This window comes from Mustela erminea, chromosome 2, assembly GCF_009829155.1.
Source record: "Mustela erminea isolate mMusErm1 chromosome 2, mMusErm1.Pri, whole genome shotgun sequence".
In the NCBI taxonomy this organism is placed as follows: Eukaryota; Metazoa; Chordata; class Mammalia; order Carnivora; family Mustelidae; genus Mustela; species Mustela erminea.
The window spans coordinates 47,560,857-47,584,442 of NC_045615.1; the positions used below are offsets into that span (position 1 = coordinate 47,560,857).

Sequence of the window (23,586 nt, forward strand, 5' to 3'; positions counted from 1 at the left end):
TGTCAGCAAACCTGTGGACTCCTTCAAAACATCTGAATGTGATTATTTGTTCTCTCCTCTCTTCCAGGGTGTTGCCTTAGTCCCAAGGTCAACCTTCAGACCTGGCCTCTTCCAGCAGCCTCTCCTAACTGGCGTTTCTGCTTCCATTTTCTACTATGTTACCATAACTAGAATGAGTCTTTAAAACTGAAGGTGGTGCCTGGGTGGCCAGAGGGTTAAAGCCTCTGCCTTCGGCTTGGGTCGTGATCCCGGCGTCCTGGGATCGAGTCCCACGGAGGGCTCTCTGCTCAGCAGGGAGCCTGCTTCCCTTCCTCTCTCTCTGCCTGCCTCTCTGCATGCTTGTGATCTTGTCTGTCAAATATATAAAATCTTTAAAAAAAAAAATAAAACTGAAGTCCGATCATGTCACTTCTCCGTTCAAAAGCTTCCAACTGCTCTCCTTCACCTTCAGCCTTTAGGTATGAGCGTGATACATACCATCCTTTTCCATGTCCCCTGGACTCTGCTCAAATATCACTTCATCTGAGAAGTGTTCCCTGAAATCTTATTAAAAACAAAACAAACAAGTTCCTGGGGCACCTGGGTGGTTCAGTCTGTTAAGTCTCCATCTTCTGCTCAAGTCATGATCCTGGGGTCCTGGAATCCAGCCCCACCTGGGGCTCCTTACTCAATGGGGAGCCTGCTTCTCCCTCTCCCTCTGCCCTTGTCTCCTGATTTTGTTCTCTCTCTCTCTCAAATAAATAAATGAAATCATTTTTTTAAAATAAGTAAAATCTTTTTTAAAACCCCAAAGTTCCTTTTGCCCCCACCCTCTATTACTTTACTGTAATGTTGCCACTTGACATTATACTAAGTATTTACCCCTTTATAAATAGGACAGTGTTAGTCCCAAGAGGATTTTGCTTTTCCACTGCCCAAAACAGCCTAGGAAAAAAGGGTAGGCACTCAGATGCTTTTGTTAAGCACTCTAAGCCCTCCAAGCATTATTCTAGCATTATGCATTACCTGTTGAATTACCCTAAGGGTAGATTTACTGTCCACGTGTCATCAATGTGGTAGCTGAGGCACCGCTTCGTTAGGTAACTGGCCCCAAGTCACACAGCTCGTGAGCTGCTTAGCTAGTATGTAAGTGAACGCAGGAGTCTTCCTCTGGAATCCCTCAGCGCTCCTCAGCACTGGGTGGGTGCTCACGTTTGAGCTCCAAAAGCCATTGGCCGGGACGTCAGGATGACTAAGGGTGCCAGGGCGGGGGCGTTGTGGTGGGGAGTTGGCCTCTAGGTTAAGTCCGGCCGGTCCACCTGGCTTTCCGGTTTCCGCAAACCCGCACTCAGCTGTCACTAGCCTCTGAGAGCGCGTGGGCGTAGGCGCGGCGAGCGGGAGCGCGATGTACCTCTGCTGGAACACCAACCGCCCAGGACCTCTGCGCCGGAGGCCGGCTGGCCGTGGCGGTGCGGAGCTGCGACAGGCGGCCTCCGGGGAGCGCCACTCCCTGCTGCTGCTAAGCAACGGCGAAGTGCACTCGTACGGGGACAACAGCCACGGCCAGCTGGGGCGGAGGGACGTGCAGCGCCAGGAGCAGCCAAGTGAGTGCGGGGCAAAGCTGCGGGGCGGGGGGGCCAGGTAGTGGGGTGTTGGAGCCCCGTGTCTCTGGGCCCCACGAGACGACCAAACGATGCTCTACGCTGCCTGCGCCCAACTTCGTTAGTTTCGTTTTCTAGAACCGCGGTTTGTTTCGGTTTCCAGTTCCTCTTAAAAGCGTAACTGAGAGCGGAACCTAACGGGACAGCGTGGTCCCTCCCACGGAGCCTTTCTAGACCAATCCCTGCCAGTGCGAGTCTCTCCCGACTGGAGGGAACTTCCAAACGTGGTTTCTGGGTGGAACATCCCTAACTCTCTCAGAAATATCCCAGGGCATCTTTTAATAAAAATTTAAAAAAACAAAAGTATAATAGCATTTTTACCATTACTAATTATTATAGAAACACAGGGAAAGAAATTGCCTATAATTCCACTACCCAAAGACAACTATAATATTTTGATGTATTTGCTTTTTTGCTCTATTCTGTATTTACTTTTATAAAAGCATGTCATTATACGCGGTACCTATACAGCTCTATAAACTACGCTCTTATGAAACATGATATCATGAACATACTGCTTTTTTATTATGTATTTTTTGAAAACACATTTTAAGTTGTTGCAAAACATCCAGGCTTTGACAATACAAGTTAATTCTTCTTCTTTGATGGACATTAGGTTTTCTCCTCATTAGGGACTGCTATAAATAATGCTGTGATTGCCATTATTTGACCAAATTTATGACTACTTACTCAAAATAAATACCAAGCATTGTGTCTGGGAGGAAAAACTTCTCTTCTACCCTGTTCTTTTTCTGAAGGCCTGCAAACTAAGTAGACAAAGATTAAGGAAAAATATATACAATTTTATTAATATTTTATGTGCATAGGAGTTCACAGAAAAAAAAGGAAACTCAAAAGTGGTTAAATTCAAGGACTTATATTGCATTTTAGCAAAGAAAAGGGAGTTTGAGCTTCAAAAGATAATTAGTTGTGGGGAAATGACTGGAAATAAATGGGGGAGACTAGTGCCAGCTCCGGTGGTAAGAGTTCCTCTTCTCTTTCTGGTGTAGGAAAGGAAGGATACCTTTACAAGGGAAATTTATGCCCTACTTTTAGGTGTCTAGAGGGAGGGCAGAGAACTCTTCCTGCATCTGTTGAGTTTCAGTTGCCTTCAGCACAAAATCATCATTCTGTCAAAGTGGTATATTTCGGGGTGGCATAACCTGATTCTTTAGGTGAAGATGAGAGGCAACATGATACCTGATGCCTAATTGTTCCCCAGGAATGTGGTACTAGTCTCTACCTTCATGAGTGTGTGACTCTTTGGGATATTTCTTATTATCCCATAGTTTGAAAATAAATCATTGAAAAGGATAGGATCACAAAGTTTTAAAAAAAGAAAACTGAAGTATTAGCAAAAACTTTTCTAGTAGTGATATACTTAACTCGAAACCTCTTATAATTCAGAGACAAACACTTTGGGAAAGCAGTTTAGATTAACTTGTAAGAATCATGCTGTAATGACCAGGTTTTCATTTGTGGGCACCTTTGACCCATTAAGGGCGTATTACTGCATTTCTCTTTGTGAGAGGATCTGGCTTCTGCCTCTCACATTCATGGGGAAGGCTCCCTGCTCACTTCTTCCTGAGAAGGGACTCACTATTCTCACTGTTCAGGGCTGGGAAGTTGGAAGAGACATACTATTCTCTGTCTCCCTTTGTTTTACTACCATCATCATAGAGAAATCTTAGGCCAAGCCTCATAGTCCCTACAAGTTCCCCTCCTCCATAAAACTCATCCTTTTGAATGGCAACCATATTCCCACACAGACAGTGTAACATACATTGAGCTTTTTTCCTTCACACCTTGAGTGTGATTATCAGGCCTTGATTTAAAAGTCCATTGGAAAGGATGAGAAATCTGAGTGACCCTTCTTTTTGAAGAAAGTAAACTTGTTGTCTTAAACTTCTTGTTAAATTAATAATCTTCTGAGGTGTTTTGTTTTGTTTTTGTTCCTGAAGAACGAATACCGGCATTGGAAACTCTACGTGTTGATCTCGTGAGCTGTGGAAAGGAACACTCTCTTGCTGTCTGTTACAAAGGAAGGGTCTTTGCATGGGGGGCTGGTTCTGAAGGGCAGCTGGGAATTGGAGAATTTAAGGAAATAAATCTTATACCTAGGTAAGTATTTCCATTCAGTCATTCATTCATCTGTTATTTTTCAGTTTCATGGGCGAGGCACTATGCAAGATGTCAGGGTACAAAGAGGACTATGACAAACACAGTCCCTAGCCTCAATGATTATGGTATAGTGAGAGAGAGAGGCAGGAAAAAACCTCCAACACCAACTCTTGCTTAATTAGAGTCCTATGAAGGAGGAGGGCAGGGCATTTGAAATGAGAACCTGTGACCCTTTGATCTACATCTTATGTATTGGAAATAACTGTGGGGACCCTCCCAGCAAATAAATAAATAAATAAATAAATAAATAAATAAATAAAATACATAAAGTAAACATAAAATATCAATAAAATAAGTATTATTTTAAAGTAAAAGCATTACACAGAAGATACAGAAAGAAACCTTATCTGAACTTCCTTTCTGACTAAAGCAGGATCTCCTTGAAAAAAAAAAGCTGTTGTTAATAGCTTGGAGCGAGTTTCTTTTGATTTCAGTTGCTGTGAAGACAGATTGCCCAATCAAGATTAAAAAAACCTATGGAACCTTCCATACTCTCCTAGTGAAGTCCTAAATCCCTTCCTTTGGCTGTTGATATATTTTAAGTGATTCCACAGATTTTTCCATTACTGGGAGCTCCCCTGTGTACATGTAAATAAGCCTTGTTTCTTTTCTCCTGTTAATGTGTCTATTGTCAGTTAATTTGCATGTCCCCGTTTTCTTTCGACTGGATCCAACCTAGAAGAGGAAGAGTTTTCCTCCCAACATGACCTTTTTGTTCTGTCTTAAGCCACTGGATCCTAATATTTGTGTAGTAAGATGGGGGGAGAATCATTTCCTCACAAACACCTTTCTAGGACAAATGATACAACAAGCAGTCTGAATTGTGTGTTCATGAATTATATGTTTAAGAATTTTTTTTTTTTGGTGAAAGATTGTATTTATTTATTTGACAGACATAGATCACAAGTAGGCAGAGAGGCAGGCAGAGAGAGAGGGGGAAGCAAGCTCCCTGCTGAGTAGAGAGACTGATGCGGGGTCTCCATCCCAGGACCCTGAGATCATGACCTGACCGAAGGCAGAGGCTTAACCCACTGAGCCATCCAGGTGCCTTGTTTAAGAATTTTTAAAAGTAGAATTTTTAATACTTGGAAGTTACTTTTTGTTACTTCTCTGGTTTTTAACTGTATAAGAGAGTGTATGGCTTTGGGGGACAAGCATTGAACTTGGAATGAAAAGACGAAGGTTTTGAGTCTAGTTCTACAACATGATATCTATAATGTGATTCCCTAGACCATACCAGAGCTCTGAGTTCTGTTAGGTTCAGCCATATGAAATTGCGGATAGTTATGTTTTTGATCCACAAAAATGGCAGTTTAGTAGGATTCAACCTAATGATTTCTTTATTGCATAGGGCTTAAATCAGGTGATATAAATAACAGTGTTCTATAAATTCTAAAGCCCTGTGTCATATGTGCATGAAGAAACTTTTCTTTTAAGCCAATAAGTACAGAATAAAAGTTAGTACATTATATACTGCATTTAAAATCTAATAAATATCACTTCTATATCACAACTGTTTGGATTCTGCTTGCACCTTTTTTTCCCCAAGATTAAATTTATTTATTTATTTATTTATTTATTTATTTGAGAGAGAGAGTGAGAGAGAGAGAGAGAGCATGAGAAGGGGGAGGGTCAGAGGGAGAAGCAGACTCCCTGTCAAGTAGGGAACCCAATGCAAGGCTCGATGTGGGACTCCAGGATCATGACCTAAGCCGAAGGCAGTCACTAAACCAGCTGAGACACCCAGAAGTCCCTGCTCTGTACCTTTATATGTGCTGATGTCATGTTTAAAATAGTTTGAGGACTTTGGAATTAGGGTACAACAGAAAAAATAAGAAAATAAAGTTATTTCTGGGGAAAATATGCCCAGGTTACCAAAAATCCTGAAAATGATTGATGTGTAAATGCAAACTTGTTAGTGTGACAGCTGTTTCAGACAAATAACTCCTTATAATTACTGACGATTACATGCCAGTCAGGAAAATTGCCATTACTGTGGTGTTTTTGAATACTGCCGAGTTTGGAATTACATATCTGCCGTCATCCAGAGACCCATTTATCCTATTGTAAAAAACATTAAAATAGCCCAGTTTAAAAAGAAAAGAAAGGAAGAGAAAGTTATTTCCCTAAACCAAATATCTTACCTGGGATTGTTTTAATATCTGTAGTTCATTTGGTGAGCCACTCTAAAGAAAGATTAATAAATTTTGTATCATTTTTCTTACAGGAAGATAAAAACTCTGGCTGATATAAAAATTATACAAGTTTCCTGTGGACACCACCACTCCCTGGCATTATCAGAAGGTAAAAAAAAATAAAAGGGTTTTTGGATCTTCTAAGTGTCATTGCAAAGTAATTTTTTTTAAAAGATTTTATTTATTTGACAGAGAGAGACACAGTGAGAGAGGGAACACAAGTAGGGGGAGTGGGAGGGGGAGAAGCAGGCTTCCTGCCTAGCAGGGAGCCTGATTTGAGTCTGGATCCCAGGACTCTGGGATCATGACCTGAGCCAAAGGCAGAAGCTTAATGCTTAGTGACTGAGCCACCCAGATGCCCCACAAAGTAATTTTTTTGAATATGAATGGTGCCTGTTGATTTTTAATGTACTGGGGCTCATTTTAATACATTTAGAAGTTTGTTGGGGTTTTTTTTTTTTTAAGATTTTATTTATTTATTTGACAGAGATCACAAGTAGGCAGAGAGACAGGCAGAGACAGAGGGGGAAGCAGGTTCCCTGCTGAGCAGAGAGCCCAGTGTGGGGCTCGATCCCAGGACCCTGAAACTATGACCCGACTGGAACACAGTGACTTAACCCACTGAGCCACCCAGGCACCCCTAGAAGTTTTATTAACTCTTTAGATTTCATAAGCTGTATTGTTCTTCATTTTTTCCCCTATTCTCTTTGTTCATGCTATACTCTAAGTAGTGCCTAATTCATATAAATGCCATAAAGGGTCATCTCGGTTCACATGACCTGATCTGACTGTCACAGAATTTAGTAGTAGTTTTAGCTGGAACTTTGCCCTGTATGCTGAATGGTTATATACACCAGCAAACTCAGGTAGACTAAGGTCTGTTTGTCTTTTTTACTTAGATCAAAGAAAGAAGAGTCAAGATATTAAAATTATGACTTCACATGTTTTTCTACTAATAGCCCCATCCTTTGTCCAGCGTCAGTTAAAAGGTTCCAATAGAGAGTATTGCAGAAGAAAAACTTTTCTCCTATCCTCTTTTTTTAAAAAAAAGAAGATTATTTATTTATTTATTTATTTGGCAGCACAAGTAGGCAGAGAGGCAGGCAGAGAGAGAGAGAGGAGGAAGCAGGCTTCCCGCTGAACAGAGAGCCCAATGTGGGGCTCAATCCCATGACCCTGGGATCACGACCTGAGCCGAAGGCAGAGGCTTTAACCCACTGAGCCACCCAGGCGTCCTCTCCTATCCTCTTTGGTTCAGTACCTGGGAGTCTGCACATTTAAGTGACAAAAGATAGATTGACAAGAGAAAAGACATACCAGTTTTATTATTTTAGTGCATGGAAGTTTACAGAAAAGAAGTGAAACTCAAGAAGTGTTTAGACTTAGGGGCTTATGAACCATTTTAATGAGGGAAGGACTTGGGCTTTGCAGGATGACCGATTGTAGGGAAATACATGGGAGGTATACATGGGAGAAACTAATAGAAGATAAGAGTTATTTTATTTAGGGTTATTTGTGAGGACTCATGTTAAGGCAGACTGTCCGTCTCTGGTGATGGGTCCCTGCCCCATCCTGGGTGCAGGAGAAGAGGACACCTTCAAATGGGAAATATATACCTTGCACTTGGGTGGATAAGAGGAGGGCAGAGAACTTTTCCCACATTTGTGGATTCTCAGTTGCCTTCAGCTCACAATAACCCTTATGTCAGAATGGCGTATTTTGGGGTGGCATATTGTGAGTGTCTTCCAGAGACATGTGACATTTGCATATCCCCCAGGTGATGTCATATGCATAATGGCAGCTGCACCACAGGGGCTCCGGACATTGCCTGGTTGCCTTCTGGGCGCCAGCTACTATGGGAGATGCTTTATGTCTGGAATCTCATGAAATCACTTAACAAACACAGATGCTGCGCATCATTGGTACCCTCATTGTAGAAATGGGAAATTGGACTCAGAGACTTTTTGTGATTTGCCTCAAGTCACACACTCAGAAATAGGAGTGGAATTTGAACCTGAATCTGTTTACTTCTCAACCCTAAGCAGTTAACCATGGTACCATGAAGGCCATGAGCCCACATTATAATCCTGTGGCTCTTGAAGAATTCCTTCCTACCATTTCCAGAGGTTTGATCTAAGGCAAGTTGTTTAACCTGACGATTTTCTCATCTGTAGGAGAACTGATGCCTATCATATGGGGCGTTTAGAAGATTCAGTGAAAGAAGGAACACAATATATCCTGTACCACCAATGGCCGATAGCAGGGGTACAAGAAGGATTAGTCTTTCTTTCTTCCTTCCTTTCCTTCTTCTTCATTATTGAAACAGCTTGAAGTGTTTCCCCAGGGTATTGATTTGCCTTTATACTGGTCTGGACTGAGGGCTGTGTGGAACCCATGTACCCAGTACATTTGCTGTGGTGAACTGTGAGTTCTCATAGACCTTCATATGAGTTTGACATTGTGCAGTGGGCCCTCAGAAATTCTTTCTTTCTTTCTTTTTTAAGATTTTATTTATTTGACGGGTAAGAGAGCACAAGCAAGGGAGCAGTAGGAGAGGGAGAAGCAGGCTCCCCGCCGAGCTGAGGGCCTGACACAGAGCCTGACACAGAGCCTGACACGGGGCCTGACACGGGGCTTGGGATCCCAAACCCTGGGATCATGACCTGAGCCAAAGGCAGACACTTAACCCTCTCAACCACCAAGTGCCCCAGAAATGCTTTTCAGTGGTAGAAATAACTTTAGAAGAGTTAAAAAAGAAAAATTAGATATAATAATATAAAAATCTGAGCTTTATTAGCATTTTTCCGGGTAAACAATGAAGCATTAGAAGATCTTGATTTTTTTTTTTTTACCTCATGTAAGTTATCCATCTTTGGTCAAATTCAACGTAAAATGTTGATGGTCTTTTTCTTCCATAGAGTCATTCCACAAGTATTTTTTTAAGTGCCTATGTCTCCAACAAAGAGGATACAGCTGTGAACACACCTAAGACTGTGCTTTCATGGAGCTTATATGCTGGACGGTGTGTAGGGGAGGTGAACCTCACACATATAGACACATAATTATGTCATATAACAGCGATAAGGGTAGGAAGGAAAGTGAGGCCAGGTAAGGGGATGGGAGAAGGTACTGGAGTGGAGGGAAGGAATCTTTCTCTTTTATAAATGATGTTAGGGAGACTATCACTTACACCATGACCAGAGACCAAAAGAAGGGACGGAGGAAGACGTGATGCTAAGGCCATGATCCAGAGGTATGATCTAGATGCAAAGGCAATGAGGTAGCAACAGACTCAGCAGTATGTTCAGAAACAGCAGGGTCTCTGGAAAGGTCTGTGCAAGGGAGAGATAAAGGTCTGAGATGTGTCCTAGGGAACACTGTGACCCAGGGCTTGTGAGCTGTGGTGAGAATTAGCCTTTAATTGAGCAAGATAGCAAATTCCTAAAGGGTTCTATCTTTTTTATTTTTTTTTTATTTTTTTTATTTTTTTTTTTTAAATTTTTTTTTTTTTAATTTTATTTATTTATCAGAGAGAGAGAGGGGGAGAGAGAGCGAGCACAGGCAGACAGACAGGCAGGCAGAGGCAGAGGGAGAAGCAGGCTCCCTGCTGAGCAAGGAGCCCGATGTGGGACTCGATCCCAGGACGCTGGGATCATGACCTGAGCCGAAGGCAGCTGCTTAACCAACTGAGCCACCCAGGCATCCCTCTTTTTTATTTTTTATTTATTTTTTATTATTATTATTTTTTAAGAGCACTCTGGCTGCTTTGGAAAACAGACAAATATGGACACGGGGAGCCTAGCGAGGGGCTGTTGTAAACATCCGGGAGAAATGTAACAGAGGCTTGGTGGCTAAGGTAGTTAACCGTGGAGAGGTGAGAAGTGGTCAGTTTCGACACACTTTAAAGGTAGAGACTTTAGGATTTGCTACGGTGAAGGGTGTAAAAGAAAGAAGGGAGTCGAGGATGATTTCAAAATTTCTGGTCTGAGCAGCTGAAGGAACAGAGTTGTTCTCAACTGGAGGGAGAAGAGGAGTGGGTATTGTTGGAAGGGGGTTTGAAGGTGTTCTTGACCATCCTCGTTGCTCTTAGTGAGAATACTCTAACCTCCTTTATCCCTCTTGTAGTTCTTAAAGACTTGTAGAATAAGGGTGGCAGTTTCTACTTGAATTTGGTATTCCAGTGTGTTGGCAGTTCTCAATTTCTCTGCTTTCTCTTTGTAGATGGCCGGCTGTTTGCCTGGGGAAGTAACAGCCACGGGCAGCTGGGCCTGGGGAAGGAGTGCCCCTCCCAAGCCAGCCCGCAGAGGGTGCAGTTCCTGGACGGCATCCCCCTCACTCAGGTGGCTGCAGGTGGGGCGCACAGCTTCGCCCTGTCTCTCTCGGGGGCTTCGTTTGGCTGGGGAAGCAACAGTGAAGGGCAGCTGGCCCTGCGCAAGAAGAACGTCCCAGGTAACGAGATAGTCTTCCTGTGGTAAATCAGTCTTTCTTTCCAGTTGTAGAACCAGCTCCACAAAGGGGACTCTCTAGGATGAGAGCAGTGATTCCCAAACTTTGTGATACATGAGAATCCCCTGGGGAGCCATCTTGATTTGTGATGGCCACTGTAATGTATTACCACAAAAACTTGTGGTTTCAAACAACACAAATGTATTATCTTACAGTTCTGGTGGTCAGAAGTTTGATTCAGGTCTAACAGGGCTAAAATCAAGGTGTCAGCAGGGCTGAGTTCCTTTCTGGAGGCTTCGGGACAGCCGGGTAGGGGATGCGTAGGGGTGTTGCACCATTTTTTCGTCTTTTCCCCCTTCTAGCACCCACCTCCATTCCTTGACTCATAGCCCCGCTTTTTCAAAGCCAGCAATGAATGGCTGGTGAAATCTTCCTCGGGTCGCATTACTCTCACCGTGATTTTTCTGCATTCCCTCTTCTTCAGATAAAGGACCCTGGTGATTACATTGGGCCCACCCAGATAATCCAGGCTAACCTCCTTATTTTAAGGTCAATAGATTACAACTTTAATTCCATTTTCATTAGCTCCTCTTTGTCGTGTAATCTAAGATAGCCACAACCTCTGGGAAAGGACACGGACATCTTTGAAGACCTTATTTTGTCTACTGTAAGAGCATTTTAAAAATCCCAGCACCCAAGTTAGATGCCATACCAAGTAAATCAGAAGGTCTGGGGATGGAAGTCAGGCATTGGTCATTATTAAAGAGTCTGCAAGTTATGCCAATGTGCAGTCAGGCTTGTGAACCACTGGATTAGAAGATGCTGGCAGGACAAACAACCGACAGCCCTTAAACAAACTCACGGCGAAGTCTTCCCCATGAACCCTGTCCCTCTGTTCAGTTCTTTATATTCAGTTAATATATACTCAGCCAGGACTTTATCTCATTTCGTTTGACTCTGTCAACATGAAGTAAGTCCTCTTCTTTTCTTAATTATTATTGCATATTTACAGAACACCTATTAGGTGACAGAAACAAATATAACATAATGGCAATATTATTGGGAATGAAGGTCTTAAAACTTAGCTTTCTAGGAGAATAAGCTGAGGTGTTCCAGAAGATTACATCGTTTTCAGAAATAGATGCTGAAGGGGTGTTTTTCTTTCTTTTCCAAGGCAGGGCCTTCCCTCTGTTCTATAATACTCCTGAGTGCTCATTTAAAAGATTATGTTAATGAATTATAAGATGATGAAAATATTAATAGATGTGACAGCTTATGAAATCTGAGTCTTAGCCTCTAGAGATTCTGCTTTCTTTCAGTGGTGCAAAGCTCCAAGCCTTGTTCAGTTGATGCGCTGGAGAATCTAGGTGTGGTTTACATCAGCTGTGGTTATGAACACACTGCCGTGCTTACCCAGGTAATCTAAAATGTTTTGCTATTTTTTTTTAATTCCTGAGAAATGTTACTCCAAGGTGCATGTCCTGTTATTGAAATCAATCTGTGTATCAGTATCTCAATGTAACCATTCAATGCACAAATATCTAAAAAGGTAAAATTAATCAAATGTAATCCATGACATTTTCAAGATCGTATAACAGAAGCTAATTTCAGCTTTAGGAAATATTTTTAGATATCCACTAAATTACATTAATGGGGTGCCTGAGTGGTTCAATTGGTAGAGCATGCAACTTTTAATCTTGGGGCTGTAAATTCGATCCCACATTGGGTATAGAAAATGCTTAAAAATAAAATCTTAAAAATTTTTTTAAATGATTAATATAGGAGCTAATCCTTTTAGCAGTTATTCATTCATTTTATAGTTCCACAGATGGAATTATTGCAGAGGCGACAAACTAATTTTTACAGCTTTTAAGAATCCAGATTACAGACTAGAACCTACTTTGTTCCATTTCTTGCTTGGCACGATTACCAGCCTGCTTTGTAAATGTTTGCCTCCTCTTCTTGTACTGGCCAAATAGTATATTCCAATGGGATGGATTCTGTCTATAGCCACAAGGAATAGACAAATAGAAAACTATTTGTGTGATTGAAATGTTTATTTAAAAACTAAATGAATAGGGGCAGCTGGGTGCCTCAGTTGTTCAGCTCAGGTCACGATCCCAAGGTGCTGGGATGGAGCCCCGCATCGGGCTCCCTGCTCACCGGGGAGTCTGCTTCTCCCTCTGCTGCTCTCTCTGCTTGTGCTCCCCCACCTCTCAAATGAATAAATAAAACCTTTTTTAAAAAAATAAATAAATAGGGGCACCTGGGTGGCTCAGTGGGTTAAAGCCTCTGCCTTCGGCTCAGGTCATGATCCCGGGGTCCGGGGATCGAGCCCCACGTTGGGCTCTCTGCTCAGCAGGGAGCCTGCTTCCTTTCCTCTCTCTCTGCCTCTCTGCCTCCCTGTGATTTCTGTCTGTCAAAATAAATAAAATCTTTAAAAAAAAAAATAAATAAAATAAATAAATAAATAAAAATAAAAAATAAATGAAGCACTGACCTCTACCTCTGAAACCTCTGGCCCCAAAGCTGGAGCAACTTATATTTACTATTAGAAATAATAAATAGAAGACCCCTCCCCTTTATTATAGAGCTTATATTTCACATGGTGCTCTCATACAATTCTTTGATAATACTTAATCTCCAAGTTTTTAGTTACTTTTTAAAATCTGAAATTAGGGGCACCTGGGTGGCTCAGTGGGTTAAAGCCTCTGCCTTCAGCTCAGGTCATGGTCCCGGAGCCCTGGGATCGAGCCCCGCATCGGGCTCTCTGCTTGGCAGGGAGCCTGCTTCCACCTCTCTCTCTCTCTGTGCCTGCCTCTCTGCCTACTTGTGATCTCTGTCTGTCAAATAAATAAATAATATCTTTAAAAATAAATAAATAAAATCTGAAATTAGTCCGATTACTTCTTTTTCAAACAGACTGGAGAAGTGTTCACATTTGGAGGCAATAGCTATGGACAGCTGGGATACAGCACTACTGCTGAGAAGGAAGGGCCACAGCTCGTGGAAGGAATTGATGGCCTAGTTTCACAGATAGATTGTGGAAGGTAATGGACTAGTTTTTGTTTGTTTGTTTTTAGCCTGAGTAGAAAGTGTTACATTTTGTTACTTAGAAATGATTCCTCAGGGTACCCCTCTCGGGTCCCCTCCCTCTATGGTTCAGTAAGCTTTGCTACTCATCCAAAAAAATGACTCCCCAGCCATGTTATCAAACCTTAAAACCCCAAATATGTGACTGCTCTTTTTATAGATCATTTTCCTTTCTGAAAATTTATTTCTTTCAAATACAGTTTGAGTTTTCTATTTTTGTCTAATTTATTCTAGGAATTTCATTTGTTTAATAAGAATTTATTGGAAGTCTTCTGTGTATAGACCACCTTACTAGGTGCTGGGGGTTGGGAAGAAAGTTAAAAGTAAAAATAGTGGTGGGGCGCCTGGGTGGCTCAGTTGTTAACCATCTGCCTTCAGCTCAGGTCATGATCCCGGTGTCCTGCGATCTCCTGAGCGTGGGATATATTGTCCTGGGATATATTGATCCCCATTTCGGGCTCCCTGACTCAGCAGGGACTTGTGCTCTCTCTCACTCGGACAAATAAGAAACAAAAAAACAGAAATGGTAGAAGCTATAGTAAAGACCCATCAATAATATTCTATCTTTTTTTTTTTTTTTTTTAATTTGTCAGAGAGAGAGAGGGAGAGAGCAAGCACAGGCAGACAGAGTGGCAGGCAGAGGCAGAGGGAGAAGCAGGCTCCCGGCCGAGCAAGGAGCCCGATGTGGGACTCGATCCCAGGGTACTGGGATCATGACATGAGCCGAAGGCAGCCGCTTAAGCAACTGAGCCACCCAGGCGTCCCAATAATATTCTATCTTTAAGGTTAGTAATAAGTTAATATTCACCTACCATTTGTTTAGTCACATCATTTGATACCCTCTCACCTTGACATTATGATAAGGTTATCCAGGTACTCGGTATAAGATAAATCTGTCACTTTGTGTTAGGAGACATCATCTTTCTCAAAAAGTGTGAGTCCCTTGGTCTTCATTATATTCTGTCTCTTGCAGTTACCATACACTTGCATATGTCTACACCACTGGAAAGGTAGTGTCTTTTGGTCGTGGACCATGTTGCAAAAGCAGCCCAACTCATCCAGAGGCTCCGACAGAAAACTTTACCTGCCTGATTTCTGCTGATGGTACGAGTGGTCCTACTCATTTATGATTTTGTTTTAATTGATGCCACTGGAGGAGAAAAATTATTTATCTTCTTTTCACAGAAGTACATAGATCTGTGGTTCTTTTTGTACTGTTATTTTTAATCCGTACAATATGCATTTTTTGTTATGCAGTGATTCCTGGAGTATTTAGTAATTTTTTTCTAAAGATTAGGATAATACAAAAAGATCCCAAGTCAATGGATTATCAGAAACACTTTTATATATTTAATCGAACCTCTTCTAGGTGTACCTGGCTGGCTCAGTGGGTAGAGCATGTGACTCTTGATCTCAGGGTTGTGAGTTTGAGCCCCATGCTGGGTATAGAGATTGCTTAAAATCAAATCAAATACAAACAAACAAAAAAGCCCCCATCTAAAGCACATCACCCTGATTTCATTATGCAAGTGCCTGAAAAATTAAATTTTAAGAATATACAACATAGAACCTGATCAAAATTAATCTTTTCATGGTGCTTATAGTCCAAATTCATCTAGAAGAATATAAATTGTCAATAAATAAGTAAATTTAGATGAGTAATATATCAGATTTTGTTTTAAGGATTTTATTTATTTTAGAGAGAGAGAGAGAGAGCATGCACAAGAACATGGGGCCGGGGGTGGGGGGGAAGCAGAGGGAGAGGGACAGGCAGACTCCATGCTAAGCACAGAGCCCACTGTGGGGCTCAGTCCCATGACCCTGAGAACATGACCTGAGTTAAAATTAAGAGTCAGATGCTTAACTGACTGAGCCACCCAGGCACCCCAATATATTGGGGTTTTTTTAAGAGTATTTTTTAAGAAATGAAATCTTGCCATTTGCAATGACATGAATGGAACTAGAGGGTATTATGCTAAGCAAAATAAGTCAACAGAGAGGGACAGTTATCATATGATCTCACTGATTTGAGGAATGTGAGAAACAAGACAGAGGATCATAGGGGAAGGGAAGGAAAAATGAAACAAGACGAAACTAGAGGAGACAAACCTTAAGAGACTCTTCATCTCAGGAAACAAACTGAGGGTTGCTGGAGGGGCAGGGGAAGGAGGGATAGGGTGGCTGGGTGATGGACATTGGAGAGGGTATGTGCCATGGTGAGTGCTGTGAATTGTGTAAGACTGATGATTCGCAGACCTGTACTCCTGAAACAAATAATACATTGCATGTTAATAAAAAAAATTTTTTTAAGACTTTTTTTAGAGCAGTTTTAAGATTGTAACAAAAGATTTATTTTTCTACTTCTAAAAACAACAAACATGGATCTGCATTTTCTTCTAGACCTTGTGGATTTTGAATTCAAACATATTTTTGCTGGAACACATGCCAATTTTGTGACAACTTGTCAGGTATTTATTATACTTTCTGTTTCTTTTTAAAATATATATTTTTAAAGATTTTTATTTATTTGTTTTTCAGAGGTGGGGTAGGGGGTGCACAAGCCAGGGGGCAGCAGGTAGAGAGGCAGGATCCCTGTTGAGCAAGGAGCCCCATACACTACTTGATCCCAGGGCCCTGGGATCTTGGCTTGAGCCGAAAGCAGATGCTTAACCAACTGAGCCACCCAGGCACCCCTTTTAAAAATATTCTTAAAGGGGCGTCTGGGTGGCTCAGTGTGTTAGGCCCCTGCCTTCAGCTAAGGTCATGATCTGGGATTGAGCCCTGTGTGGGGCTCTCTGCTCAGCAGGGATCCTGCTTCCCCCTCTCTCTCTGCCTGCCTCTCTGCCTACTTGTGATCTCTGTCTGTCAGATAAATAAATGCAATCTTTAAAAAAAAATTCTTAAAAAAAATAAACAAAAACAAAAACAAAAATCATTTCTTTCCATCTAGACTTCTTTTTTTTTAAAGAGCACACAAATGATGAGAAAGCCAAACAGCCTTATTGCTGATATGGAGAAAGTTTTAGTGATCTGGATAGAAGATCAAATATTCCCTTAAAACCAAAGTCTGATCCAGGCAAGACCCTAATTCTCTTTAGTTCTATGAAAGGGTACTGGATGGCTCAGCCAGTTGATCATCTGCCTTTGGCTCAGATCATGATTCTGGGGTCCTGGGATTGGGCCACTGCTCAGTGGGGAGCCTGCTTCTCCCTTTCCTTCTGCCTGCAGCTGCCCGTGCTTGTGTGCTCTATCTCTCTGTGTCAAATAAATAAATAAAATCTTTAAAAAAAAAATCAGTGATGTCTGAGAGAGGTAAAGAAGCTGCAGAAGGAAGTTGGAAGCTAGCAGAGGTTGGTTCATGAGGTTAAGGAAGGAAGCCATCTCCATAATATCAAAGTGCAAGGTGAGGTGGCAAGTGCTGATGGAGAAGCTGCAGTGAGTTATCCACAGGGTCTAGCTAAGATGGGGGCACCTGGGTGGCTCAGTCAGGTAAGCATCCAACTCTTGATTGCAGCCCCAGTCATGATTTCAGGGTTGTGAGATTGAGCTCAACTTTGAGTCTGCTTGAGATTCTCTCTCTCCCTTTGCCCCTACCCCCACTCGCATGCCCTCCCTTTCTCTCTCCCTTTCTCTCTGTCTCTCTCATAAATAAAAATCTCAGAAATACATTTTTTAAAGATTTTATTTATTTTATTTGACAGAGAGAGATACAGCGAGAAGGAGAACACAGCAGGGGGAGTGGGAGAGGGAAAAGCAGGCTTCCTGTTGAGCAGGGAGCCAGATGTGGGGCTCAATCCCAGGACTCTGGGATCATGACCTGAGCCAAAGGCAGACGCTTTAACAACTGAACCGCCCAGGTGACCTACTAAATAAAATCTTAAAAAGAACAAAAAAATGTAGCTATGATTATTAATGAAGGTGGCTACCCTAAACAAGAACTTTTTTCTTTTTTTTAAAAGATTTTATTCATTTACTTGACAGGCAGAGATCGCAAGCAGGCAGAGAGGCAGGCAGAGAGAGAGAGAGGTGGAAGCAGGCTCCCTGCCAAGCAGAGAGCTCGATGCAGGGATCATGACCTGAGCCGAAGGCAGAGGCTTTAACCCACTGAGCCACCCAGGAGCCCCCTAAACAAGAACTTTTTAATGTAGATGAAACAGCCTTCTATTAAAAGAAGATGCCATGTAGGACTTTCTTTTTTTTTTTTTTAATTTTATTTATTTATTTGACAGACAGGGATCACAAGTAGGCAAAGAGACAGGCAGAGAGAGAGAGAGGAGGAAGCAGGCTCCCTGCCGAGCAAAGAGCCCCATGTGGGGCTCAATCCCAGGACCGTGAGATCATGACCCGAGCTGAAGGCAGAGGTTTAACCCACTGAGCCACCCAGGTGCCCCCATGTAGGACTTTCATAGCTAGCAAGGAGAAGTCAGTGTGTGGCTTCAGTGTTTCAATAGACAGTCTGACTATCTTGTTAGGGGCTAAAGCAGCTGAGGACTTTAAGCTGAAGCCAGTGTCCACTTACCATCCTGAAAATCCTAGGGTCCTTAAGAATAAGAATTATGCTAAATCTGCTCTGCTTGTGCTCTGTAAATGTAAAAAGAAACCTGGATGACAGCACCTGTTTATAACATGGTTTACAGAATATTTTAAGCCCCCTGTTGATATCTGCTTAAAAAAAAAAGTTTCCATTCAAAATGTTATTGTTCGTTGACCGTGCAGCTGGTCACTCAAGAGCTCTGATGGAGACGTATAACGAGATGAGTGTTGCTTTAATGCCTGTTAATGCAATGTCCATTCTGCAGCGCATTGATCAAGGAGTCATTTTGATTTGCAAGTTTTAGTATTTAAGAAATACATTTCCTAAAGCTATAGCCGCCATAAATAATCATTCCTCTAACGGCTCTGGGCTAAGTCAGTTGAAAACCTTCTGGGAAGGATTCACCATTCTAGATGCCATTAAGAACATCTGTGACCCATGGGAAGAGGTTAAAGTGTCAACATGAACAGGAGTTTGGAAAAGGGGATTCCAGCCCTCATAGATGATTTTGAGGAGTTCAAGACCTCCATGGGGGAAATAACTGCAGATGTGGCAGAAATTTTAAGAGAACTAGAATGAGAAGTGTAGCCTGAAGATGTGACTGGATTGCTGCAATCTTATGATAAAACTTGAATGGATGAGGAGTTGCTTCTTACGGGTAAACAAAGAAAGTACCTTCTTGAGATGGAATCTACCTGTGAAGGTGCTATGAAGACTGTTGAAATGACAATAAAGGACCTAGAATATTGTATAAACTTTGTTTACAGAGCAGCAGCAGAGTTGGAGAGCACTGACTCCAGTTTTGAAAGAAGTTCAGCTGTGGGTAAAGTAATTTTGAACAACATAGCATAGTACAGAGAGATTGTAAAAGGAAGTGCCCATTGATGTGGCAAATTTTAATGTTGTCTTATTTTAAGAAATTGCCACAGCCACCCCAGCCTTCAGCAACCTTAACCCTGACCAGCATCCTCAAGACAAGATTACAACTGTCATCAGCAGAAACACTCAGACTCTCAGACTCACTGAGAGCTTAGACTAGCAGTTTTTAGCAATAAAGTATTTTTTTTAAGATTTTATTTATTTATTTGACAGAGATCACAAGTAGGCAGAGAGACAGGCAGAGACAGAGGGGGAAGCAGGTTCCCTGCTGAGCAGAGAGCCCGATGTGGGGCTTGATCCCAGAACTCTGGGATCATGACCCAAGCCGAAGGCAGAGGCTTTAACCCACTGAGCCACCCAGGTGCCCCAGCAATAAAGTATTTTTAGAATCAAGATACACACATTGTTTACAGATGATGCTATTGCACACTTGATAGACTATAGTATTGTGTAAATATGACTTTTATATGCACCAGGAAATCAAAAAATTTATTTGACTTACTTTATTGCAATACTCGCTTTATTGTGGTGGTTTGGAACCAGACCCTCAATATCTCTGAGGTCTGCCAGTACATAGTTAACTTCCTAATTTGTAATTTTCTTTCTTTCTTTCTTCCCCGCTTTCCCTCTCTTCCCCTCCCTCTCTCTCTCCCTCCCTTCCTTCCTTCTTTCTTTCCTTTCTTAGAGAGATAGAGTGCACACGAGTTAGGGAGGGGGGCAGAAGGAGAGGGAGAGAGAGAATCTCAAGCAGACTCTGCACTGAGCATGGAAGCTGAGGTGGGGCTCCATCTCAGGACTCTGAGATCATGACCTGAGCCGAAATCAGGAGTCAGATGCTGAACTGACTGAGCCACCCAGGTGGCCCGAATTTATACTTTTTTCTATTTTCAGAATGTTTTAAACTTGACATCCATATAGACTCTTGCCATGTTCTCTGGGACAGAAAGTGATCAGAGGCAAAGGTTTCTGTGCTGCTGGGGAGAGTGAAGAGATTGTACTTGGTTGCTCTGTCACAGCTGTCTAGTCGGCACTTGCCTCCTATGTCTCAGGCTCTGCTCTTGGTGCTGGGGACAAAAGTGAGTAGTACAGAAAAGGCTGGTCTCATTCTTGGCATTTGGATTCTACAGGACAGGTGATAAATATGTAAATGAAAAATAACAAGATTGTATTAAAGAGCGATCAGTTGTCTGAAGCAAACAAAGTGAACCATGGGAGACTGATGGAGTGGACTTCTTTAGAAAAGTCAGTCAGGGGGCACCCGAGTAGTTCAGTCGGTTAAGCATCTGACTCGTGGTTTTGGCTCAGGTCATGATCTCGTGGGTCATGGGATCAAACCCCATGTTGGGCTCCCCTCTCAGCATGGAATCCGCTTGAAGATTCTCTTCCTCTGTCTCTTGCCCCACTCACATGCACTCTCCTTCTCAAAGATAAATGAGTATGTTTTTATTTTATTTTATTTTTTTTAAAGATTTTATTTATTTATTTGTCAGAGAGACAGCGAGCGAGAGCGAGCACAGGCAGACAGAGTGGAAGGCAGAGTCAGAGGGAGAAGCAGGCTCCCTGCGGAGCAAGGAGCCCAATGTGGGACTCGATCCCAGGACGCTGGGATCATGACCTGAGCCGAAGGAAGCTGCTTAACCAACTGAGCCATCCAGACGTCCCATGAGTATGTTTTTAAAAAAAAAAGAAAAGAAATGTCAGTCAGGGAAGACATCTCAGAGGCTGGGAAGTGAGGTCTCAGAGACCTCAGCCGTGCTTAGATCCAAAGAAAGAATATTCCAGGGGCACCTAGGTGGCTCAGTTGTGTGAGCATCTGACTGTTGATTTTGGTTCAGATCATGATCTCAGGGTTGTGAGATCGAGCCCTTCCACAAGCTCTACACTCAGTGGGGAGTCTGCTTCTCTCCTCTCTTTCCCCCCGCCCTTCCCCTGCTCATACTCTCTCTCTAAAATAAGTAAGCAAATCTTGAAAAAAAAAAAAAAAGAGTGTTCAGGTAAGCACACATAGAGAGGCCCTGTGGCAAGGATAAGTTTAGCATGTGTGAGGGACTGAGAGAGGGCCAGAAGGGCAGAACATAGTAGGAAAGGGTGAAGAGTTGTATGAGATGGAGGCAAGTAGGTGAGTTGGGATCAGTGTGAGTATCCTTGGGGAGGGGATCTGGAGCCTTAGCTGCATGTCCAAATCTAGAGCTCAGGGAGGATGTCAGCACTGGAACATAGACATGGTAGTCATCCAAGTACAGACAGTATTTAAAGCCAGGGTCTGGGTGAAAGGTCACCTTGAGAGAGAGAGTAAAAATAAGAATCCAGAATCCAGTCCTGAAAGACTTCTCCATTTAGAAGCCCAGCAGTGAAGAGGTGCCGGAAGAGAAATTGAGAAGGGCCAGTTTCTGAGGTAAGGGAAAAGAGGGAGGCTCATCAAGATAAGAGAAGAATGTATTTCCAGAAGGAGGAAGTGGCTAATCCTGTCACATACTGCTGAGAGGTCAAGTAAAATGAGATGATTTTTGAGAAAGATCCTGTTCAGGGGGAGAAAATGATGGTACATGAGAAAGAATGAATATCTGCAGAAGCAATGTCCCACAATAGGAGAGGAGAAGGAGAGGGAGAGAGAGAATCTCAAGCAGACTCTGCACTGAGCATGGAAGCTGAGGCGGGATTGCATCTGTGTAGAATGGAGGGGCTTGAGCAGAAATAATTATTTTGCTCTAATAAGGAATGGTGGAAATGAGTGTGAGGTGATGGTGGAAAGGTGCCTGATGGCTTCGGTTTTCACAGTGACAAAGAGGGTAAGGCCCTCATCTGGGAGTGAGTGAGACAGGAGAAGTGTTAACAGGTTTGGGAATAAAAGGAGGGTGTACAGTAGTTGTCTCAGAGAGTGAGAAGCAAATGTTGTGGGAAATCACTAAATAGTGTTGGGTGCCCATTTATGATAGTAGGACTGCAAGTCAAATCAGTCAGCACCGTTGGGTGAATCTCTCCAGTGAATGGATTAGATTCAGTTTTGCTTGGGTTCAAATTTGGAGTATCCCAGACTTGCTTTTTAACCACAGATGGAATTTTGTTAGGTAAGTTCATTAGGACAGTGAATGAGTAGGAAGTATTTGCAAGGGACTTATAGTGCTGACCATGGACTCTAAGCTGGGTAAGAATGAGGAGGTGATGAGTAATGAACAAACAATAGGGTCACTGGATTGGCGGTCCTGATGGCCTTGAAGAATGTTGGAGTGGGTTCTGCTCTAAAGTAAGTGTCTTAGTCTGCTCTGCCTGCTAACAAAACACTATAGACTCAGAGGCTTTTGAACAGCAGAGATGTATTTCTCACAGTGCTGGAGTCTGGGAAGTCCAGGATGAAGAGGCCAGCATAGTCAGTGTTTGGTCAGGACATGCTTCCTTACTTACAGATGGCTGTCTTCTTGCTGTGTCTTCACATGGCAGAAAGGGCAAGAGAGCTCTCTGGGGTCTCTTTTAAGGGCACTAATCCCATTCATGAGACCTAGTCACCTCCCGAAGTCCCCACCTCTTTATACCGTCGCACTGGGGATTAGAATTTCAACATATGAATTTGGGGGGGAACACATTCAGTCCATAACATTCTCCCCCCCAGAATATCCATGTCCTTCTTGCATACAAAATACATTCATTCTGTTCCAAACAGCCCCCAAAAGTCTTAATTCATTCCAGCACTAAAGAATGTTAGATTGGGAGTTTTACCTTAAGGGTATCAGAAAAGGTGTCTCATAACCAAAGAAAAGAATGTTTCTTTTCTTTTTTAAAGATTTTATTTATTTATTTGGTGGGAGGGAGGTGAGAAAGAGTATGAGTGGGGGTGGGAGAGGGCAAAGAAGACTCCCTGCTGAGAAGGGACCCCCCCCCCCCATACCAACCACAACCCGCCAATGCCGGGCTCCATCCCAGGACCCTGAGATCATGGCCTGAACCAAAGGCCACCCAAGCACCCCTGAGAATGTTTCTAATAGAAATTTTAGAAGGTGAAACAGTTAATGATGATTATAAAGCATGGGGTATTACCTAGATCTAGGACAATGGTTATCAACTAGGAATGGTTTTGCCTGGGAAACACTGGGCAACTCCTGGAGATGTTTTAGGTTGAAGTAACTGGAAAAGGGCAGGTGTGTTGGGGTGGCTGCCACCAGCATCTGGTGGACAGAGGCCACAACAGCTGCTAAACATCCTACAATGCACAAGACCCCCACAACAAATAATTATCTGACCCAAAATGTCAATAACATCCATCTTGAAACCCTGGTCCAGGACACAGATAGTTGAGGCGGAGCAGAGGAGAAGTATGGAGATGAGATCAAGACTTGAGCGATCTGGTGGGAAATAAATCATGTTTATTAGTTCTGTAGTTGCCAAGAATTACAGGAAGAATGACAACAAGCATGGCAGTGCTAAGGGAGACAGCAAGGTACTAAAATTTTCAGTGTTGAAGGGTAGTGACAAGGACATTGGAAGATGATTACTTCAGAGAAGCTGGGATTTTGGAGAGTAGAAGAAATGGTGTATAAGTGCCAATAGGGAGCCCCTCATTGTCCTAAGTTTCCAGCCAGGTGGGGAGAATAAAAGCTTTCTTGTGATTGAGCTAGAGGGAACA

General features: G+C 42.6%; 1 protein-coding gene across 7 annotated transcripts in view; it reads left to right on the top strand.

Moving 5' to 3' along the window:
• The first annotated feature begins 1,114 nt into the window (after positions 1–1,114).
• Positions 1,115–23,586, top strand: part of HERC6 (HECT and RLD domain containing E3 ubiquitin protein ligase family member 6) — a 62,533-nt gene continuing 40,061 nt past the window's right edge. For 3 of the 7 annotated variants that reach the window (XR_004283207.1, XM_032332859.1, XM_032332858.1), the window contains exons 1-8: positions 1,115–1,583; positions 3,602–3,761; positions 6,049–6,125; positions 10,238–10,465; positions 11,782–11,879; positions 13,385–13,512; positions 14,529–14,659; positions 15,956–16,023. Coding sequence is in view for 6 of the 7 variants with exons in the window: in XM_032332859.1 (XP_032188750.1) it covers positions 1,385–1,583; positions 3,602–3,761; positions 6,049–6,125; positions 10,238–10,465; positions 11,782–11,879; positions 13,385–13,512; positions 14,529–14,659; positions 15,956–16,023 (1,089 nt within the window). In the remaining variant the exon portion in view is untranslated. The remainder of the gene's footprint in view (positions 1,584–3,601; positions 3,762–6,048; positions 6,126–10,237; positions 10,466–11,781; positions 11,880–13,384; positions 13,513–14,528; positions 14,660–15,955; positions 16,024–23,586) is intronic. The other 4 variants (XM_032332855.1, XM_032332856.1, XM_032332853.1 and 1 more) reach the window with 3 other exon arrangements.